We start from the raw sequence: 8,017 nt of genomic DNA, 5'->3' as shown, positions 1-8,017 counted from the left end.
TGTACAGCCAGATGTTACCGTCCGGTATTATTCTCATCATTTCAATTTATTACCTTTGAGTGGGATACTATTGATGTATCTCATGATAAGGGATTAAGAAAACGATTGTAACAAGCATACATAAAGGTACGCCATACAAGATTTTCTGTCTACTGGCACATGCGCATTTGAGCAGGTGAGCCTCCAGACGAAGATCTGTAACTTCCATACGCGAGAGTGACTGTCCACTAAGAATCACCCATACCACAGCTCTGACAGACGGACAAAAATGAGATCCAAGCCGAAGGCTAGAAAACTAGCTCACGGTAAGCTTTTATATCCGTTTCAATTTTATATGTGGTCTAGTTACGTCATTTGTGACTGGCACGTCCATTATCAGCGTGAAAGATGTCACTATCACTTTGCATGTATTTTATTGTTACATGACTTCTGTCGAAAAGTGTACATACAGCCTTAGAGACATCTATACAGTATTTTTTTCTTGGGTATGTTTTGTTGTTTTGTTTTGTGTTTTAAAGCAAAGGATGATATCGGTTGAACCTGCTGAAATGACACAGTGTAAGAATGTCCAGGTGAAAGCCATTGAAATGGCTGAGTTACGATAAATTGGGCTGATTTACATGTTAGTGTTTACATGCCATATTAAATACTAATTCGTTATAAAAACCGCGGTAATCGAGAAACAACTGTTGCAAGTTTGACACAAGGGCAAGGGGGGGGGGAGAAGCTTTCAAATCAACGATTCAATCAATTCTTATGAAAACAAATTTTAAAGAAATTGTTATGGTTGTTAAAAACCAATTTATTTTCAGGAATTTGGTTGTAGGATCTTTTACACTGTAAACAGTATTAACTATGACAACCACTTTCAATAAATTTATATATAACAATATACCCGAAGATACTTTGATATTTGTACAGTTGTTTGTGAAAGAATGTGCCATAATGTTTGATTTAATGTGTAACAATTCTGAGTACTGCACTGAATTTCTCGGTGTTAAGCCAACAGTCCCTAATCCCCTTATAATGGGCTGATTACCTTTCTAAATTAGAGGGCACCTTGTCAGCCTGTTATTGGCTTGGCTTCTGTTCAACCTGGGATAGAGATTAGTAGCAGATTATCTCCGACACCCCGAGAGAATACAAATCTTCCACAAACATTTCTATGATCCGCAACCAGAAAAAGTCTTGTATACATATAGATCTCTTTTGTTTAACGAGCTGGACTTGTCTATTGTCCACTCACTTTTATATATCATGTTGACCGGATAGGCCTCTGGCCCCAACTCCAAATCTAGACCTGACACCGTCAATTAAATAATCAGTGCTAATGGAGTGGAAAAGAGAACTCATAAAACGTATAATTAATATAATTAATTAGTATTCATCGGGGAGAAATTGCGACATTATAACTTTTCAGGATTTGTTTCTTTCACAAACTGATTTCTCCCTCCTTGGACATGACTGGTAATGTACGCACAACTTAATGCGCGTAAGTCAGTACTTAGAGGAAATATATTTGACTATGGGTTAGCGATGTCCCCAAAATATCTTAAAAGTCATTCAATTCCAAAAGTAACTAAATTATTCATTTATGAAATAAAACCTTCATGATTCTCTTGCATTTCATATATATCTTCAAAATAGAAATAAAAATTACCTGTAAATTCAATGACTCTCTAAACCAGGACCAGCAGTAAAGCCCGGAGCCCAGGGGGTACCTGAATGATAGGTCTTGACTTCCATGTGTTAAATACTGGTAGCACAGTCATCTGTAACATTATATCAAGATTTTTTTATAAAAATTTTTTTAATAAACATAAATGTGTTAAATTGACAAAGATAATACTTACTATTGACTCACAATGGAGAGATGCCTTCAAGTGAATAATTTCACATAAAAGTGCACTTACACGTCAATATAAATGACGCTGGGCGGCTATTATGGTCTCTCCCAGGTAACCCAGCATTTCTAGTCAGACCTTCAAGTTACAATCTGACGTTTCGGTATGTTCACAATATCTCAACATGCAAATGATTTATGTGTGTGTGTGTGTGTGTGTGTGTGTGTGTGTGTGTGTGTGTGTGTGTGTGTGTCCTTGTGTGTATATATACAAATGGCATTCTGTTAAAACTGTAATGATAATTAGGATATATGCAATGGGTATCCTGTTTAAAACTAATGATCATTGGGCTGTATACAAATGGAATTATGTTTAAACTGTAATGATAATTAGGATATATGCAGTGGGTATCCTTTTTTAAAACTAATGATCATTGGGCTGTATACAATTGGCATTCTGTTAAAACTATAATGATCATTGGGTTGTATAAAAATTGCATTCTGTTTAAAACTAATGATCGTTGGGCTATATACAAATGGCATTGTTAAAACTGGAATGATCATTGAGTTGTATAAAAATGGCATTCTGTTTAAAACTAATGATCGTTGGGCTATATACAAATGGCATTCTGTTAAAACTGGAATGATCATTGAGTTGTATAAAAATGGCATTCTGAAATAAACTTTTTAACGGATACATTATTTTATTGTTATCTTTTACTATGTGTGTATGTGTGTGTGTGCGTGTTTGCGACCAATATATTTCTTCTTCGAAAAGTGCAATTTACTTACTCGGATTATTTACATCAGTTAGGAAATTAAGTTCTATATTAGGGCTTGTAACCATGTTTTATAAATTGAGACATAGATTATCCTGACAAGTGACATCTTATTCAATAAATAGAAATTGTTCCAAAAAAAAATCCCTGAATATTTTTACGTTACATTTTCACTGCATTGTGACAGAGCAGTGTCAAAGCTAAGGAAAAATAATTTTTTTTAAACTTGGCATTATGTTCACTGAATTACAAATAATACGAGATGTGTGTCAGACTGTGTTTGTGTCAACTTTGTGTGTTTGTGTCAAAGCTAACGAAAAATAATTTTTTAAAAACTTAGCATTATGTTCACTGAATTACAAATAATACGAGATGTGTCAGACTGTGTTTGTGTCAACTTTGTGTGTTTGTTTCATCTCTCTCTCTCTCTCTCTCTCTCTCTCTCTCTCTCTCACACACACACACACACACACACACACACACACACTAAATACAAATTGAGGATTGACCAACAAGCAAACTTGCTTGCCATACTTAAAGTTCTAATCTTTTTTATAATCAAGTTTGCATGACCGACAGTATGTAAGTGATCAGTGCGCAAGTACTGCACTTCCTCGTTATAACTCGGTCGAAGGGAGTCATGAAGCATACCGCCTTATAGCGAGACCTCCATATAATGAAGTACATTGTACGTGTAATTTTCACTGCTACATAATTAAATGGGATCCCTGAGCATATCCGCTTTATAAAAGAAAAGGTGTTATAACGAAGTGTCTTATAGCAAGGGACTGATGTAAATGAATAAAGTAAGCATATTGAAGAGAAACAACTGTAAAAATTCCCATAAAAATATACGCATAAATGCATAATCGACAAGTAATAACGAAAATGATGATATAAATCAATACTGAATAAGTATGCTAAAAACATGGGGAGAAATACAAAGTTGAATTATGTGTTACATGCACATTTAAGGTTGTTTTTATAGTTTATTTATCAAAATGTTTATCTAATTTGCCTCTAATGTTAGGTAAAGGTTATGTCTACATTAAACTCTCACTATAACGCGATCCAGTTGAGCCATAATAGTGTACCGCGTTATAAAAGAGGCTATCATATAGTAGAGAAGGTACACTATATTTACATTCATCCTGAAAGTGTGGACCCACGTGACCATACCTATGTTATATTAAGCACCTCGTTATAATGATGTGACGCCATATTTCAAAGAGACACTTATAATTTGTAGATTCATATGTTTGAGTGTGTCGAAGAAAGTATGTCAAGAAAGTTCCTCTTGATACACTTTAAAATCGTTAGTAAAGTATTAATTCTGATGAAGTGATGATATTCATTGCTTAGTTCAGATCGTGGATTGGTAATTATAGCATCGGATGGGGATGTCGCAACAATGGTTATCATCTTTCTAAAACGCATATCCGAGTCGACTAGCCTTGTTCCCACACCCAATCTGTAACCTGAGAGCTGGGTTTTGAAAATAAATATATATTTCAGTCCGTGCAGTTGTGTTTTTTAAAGAGTTAGAGGACTGGTCGGTGAAGGGCCTGTAAACGCGGCCTTTTCCATAGTACACATAAAACTGAACAACAGATAAATAAATACTGCATCTTAAGTAAAAATGAACCACCCCATCTCAAAATCAAAAAGCCAGAAAAAATTCTACATTGGACCTTGCAATGTCGATTACATATCGCATTCCTTCTAATCGTGCCCAGTAAATGTATTGTTCGTACCAGAAAACCTTATTAATGCAATAGTATGTGTTGTTATTGGGCTGACAGTCAGTACTCTAAATAAACTTGTGCTTTTCAGCTGAATCACCCAAACCTTATGCTTCTATATGCACCTGAGAAAGTTTCTGAAATAATTATTGATTAATCTACGTGTCTGTGGTCATAGGATAGAGTTTTTATATTAATTTCCAAATTATGACCTAGGGGCCATCCCTATACAATATAGCTCCTCCCCAAGCGGATTAATAAAATTCTAAAACCAGCGTCAAAAAAGCTCAGACCAACCCTATTAAATATCTAGGGTTGGGAGCCCCAGTCCTAAACGGTGTGATAGAAGAAGTTGCGTGATATTACAAACTCACAAAGGCACGTTAGGTGAGCACATTCATAATCCAAGATTTTTCTTTTGACAAGTGCAAGGATAAATATTAACGTAGTTGGATTAAAAGTGACAGAAGGCCATCCCATTCCTACGCCGCATCGCCATCCTAAACTAAGAATTAGTAGGTATACGTTATGAAGATCACGGACCTTGCTTTAAACTTAAGTAGCTCACTGCGACCTTTCTTTCCGTGGACAGTGTATTAGAAATTGTTGTTCAGGAATAGTTGTACCTCTTTGAGGGTGAGATGGGGTAGGGGTTGGCTATGCAGATAAACGCTTATGGATTTGCAATGGCAAACTACGGCAGTTACGTTTTTACATCTGACTTTTGACAGATAGTTTGTGGCAAGTCATATTCATCTGTCTGTGTTCACGTGTCTCTATTTATCTGTCCATCTGTCAGGTTTTCCTTATAACCTGACCATATCAGCGCATTCTCATGGATGCTAGGGATGAAGGGGTATGATTAGGGTCCAAAGTCATATTTTAATGTTTAATAAAAATGTAGACGTTTGTAATGGAATCCATCTCTTTTTTATTTTCCATAAATTGATCATTTTGTTTTGTTGTCAGCGTCTGTAAACCAGACTACATACTATATGTGATGCATGGAATCCGAGTTCATGCATGTTTCTTCAGTTTATTGGGTGTACGTGGTAAGGAATACATCTAGACTAGGGTGTCTTTTCCTCTTGCCAAACAACAACTCCTTAGATGAAGAGTCACTTAGTCAATTTCAAGCCCATTAGCAACAGATTGCAGTAAAATTGTCCATGGAATTGAGCTTAATGAATCCCTGATTTAGTGGATCATTCCCCTACTGAAGGATGTTGTTAAGTGTCTTCCCATGTACCAAATATACCCGCTTATTGGTTAGGACCGTTGGTAATTAATGTTTACCATGATATCATCTTTCATATGACTCAATGTTCTTGTCGCAATAATACATGTATAAAACATAATAGAGACTATGATCTTTTCGCTGCCTGTATGTATACATATTTCATTTAATACTGTCGGCACTTTTACTTGTTTTACAAGTGGCTCTATACAGTAAATAAGGTAGTAATACATTGTATTACATGATAATGTTGCCATGACTATAAATCCATCTCATATTTTTTCGTATTACTCCTATGTTATTGCATCCTATACGAGTGTGGTCGTACCTCGAATGTATGCCGATGCTTGTCATTAGCTGCCATTAAGACCACCTTGGTTATTTACGAAAGAAGGATTGACCGAAAAGATGCGAATGCAACCAACTATTTCTTTGTTTTGCATGGTCAGTCCTACAGTTTTTGTTCCAATCACAAATGTAGCAGAGGTAGTTTGAATAGATTGCATTTTTTTTTCTTTAAAAACACTCCAGCGAACAGAATGTATGAATTTATGTCAATTACTGTGCGGACATACATCCAACGTACAACTGTTTTGTTGCCCTCAGGTGGCCAGTTGGTCTGAGGCGCTCGCCGTAACAGATCACGTACATTGCACCTCTATCCGCGTGGGTTCGAGTCTCGGGCTTGACCAACGTGTGTGTTTTGAGAATGCAGGCCAGTAGCTTCCCGTTGCTCGATGTTTTTTTCTGTGGTCATCCCATAATTTTTCTCCACCACTTTAACTGACCGCCATGTATGATGTATTTTATACGTGAAATGTCGTTAAATCCCAATAATCCTTAAATAAGTTTAGTCTCACAGAAATAGTTAAGGTTATCCAAATATGAATATGGTGTACTATACCTAGTTCAACTAACTACTGAGATTCTGCAAATGCTAGTATTTGCATGTTTTGGATTGGCCTTCGTTTTATAAAGAAAATAAATTTAAATGAGTGTTCTTGATATATAAACAAGTGTTCTTTGCCGATGACTGAGTATTCTTTGTTTATAAATGATTAGTCTTTGCTTATGAATGAGTATTCTTTGCTCATGAATGAGTATTCTTTGCTTATGAATGAGCATTCTTTGTTTATGAATGAGTATTCTTTGCTCAAGAATGAGTATTCTTTGTTTATGAATGAGTATTCTTTGTTTATATGAGTATTCTTTGCTTATGAATGAGTATTCTTTGCTTATGAATGAGCATTCTTTGCTTATGAATGAGTATTCTTTGTGCATGAAACGTAGTAAGCATTTTATGCTAACGTTCGGACCTTGAATAGCACAGATTCATGCAAGACTAGTTGCTTGATGATGAATGTATCTTAGATTATCATAGAATCAGTTTTAGAAATATTAGTTTGAGGAACACGAGCTGAAGATTGTACTAAACAAATGGCCTTACATTATTCTATTGTTCTTAGGAACGTGACATTGCAAGGAAGTATGGCAGAATATATTGGCATATGAGATGTACATCATTAATAATATGAAATGTTGTTTAATAAAGTGAATATAGACAACACAACTTGTGTCAACATTCAGTAGTAATTTTTGAGACTCGATCTATGAACATTCTATCTTGCTTATACTGGCTGGTGTGGGAGCGGGGGTGGCAAACAATGTTATGAGCCTTGCTTGTGAAGATAATGAAAACTCCAGCATACTAATACTTAATAATATAATTACCCTCGTAGATTGTGCTTGAAACATCAACCTGAATTTATAATGGAAGTTCAGACACAAGGCAGGTTCTGATGTCACACCCACGGACAAATTGTATAGTCAGAATGATGTTAGGCTGATCTACGTACCCAAAACATGGAAATTGACTTCACATCTTTTCGCTGACGTAGGTACCCAAACATGGAAATTGACTTCACATTTTATTGCTGACGTAGGTACCCAAACATGGAAATTGACTTCACATTTCAAAGCTGACGTCGGTTCACAAACATGGAAATTGACTTCACATTTCGTTGCTGACGTAGGTACCCAAACATGGAAATTGACTTCATATTTCAAAGCAAATATAGGTACCCAAAAATGAAAACTGACTTCGCATTTCAAAGTGACGTACGTACCCAAACATGGAAATTTACTTCACATTTCAAACCAGCAGAGATCTTACAAATTTCCATACTTTAATAATTATTATAAAAGACACAGACGTATCCGTATCTCACATAACATATATGAGTGTAGCGTATATCACATAGTATATGTGAGTGGAGTTTGTACAGCTTCAGATTTTGTTTGAATCATGTATTCGCACAAAGGATAGAAAGAAGTAAGATCCATTAATACTGCATAACTCAGTTTAATAATTAGAAATCATTCCCACCTATAATGAAAAGCAGTATTAAATTAAAGT

The 8,017-nt window shown here is 35.5% G+C and overlaps 1 protein-coding gene across 1 annotated transcript in view; it reads left to right on the top strand.

The window, feature by feature from the left end:
- Positions 1 to 201: 201 nt before the first annotated feature.
- Positions 202 to 8,017, top strand: part of LOC149782269 (histone-lysine N-methyltransferase PRDM16-like) — an 82,273-nt gene continuing 74,457 nt past the window's right edge. Inside the window, exon 1 of the mRNA XM_089933644.1 lies at positions 202 to 305. Within this exon, the coding sequence (XP_089789770.1) occupies positions 269 to 305 (37 nt within the window). The 5' untranslated portion in view covers positions 202 to 268. The remainder of the gene's footprint in view (positions 306 to 8,017) is intronic.

Source organism: Sinohyriopsis cumingii, chromosome 15, assembly GCF_028554795.1.
Source record: "Sinohyriopsis cumingii isolate HCF-2022 chromosome 15, ASM2855479v2, whole genome shotgun sequence".
NCBI classification, from domain to species: domain Eukaryota; kingdom Metazoa; phylum Mollusca; class Bivalvia; order Unionida; family Unionidae; genus Sinohyriopsis; species Sinohyriopsis cumingii.
The sequence above is the reverse complement of the archived record's forward strand: the minus strand, read 5'-3'. Positions and strand labels throughout refer to the sequence as shown.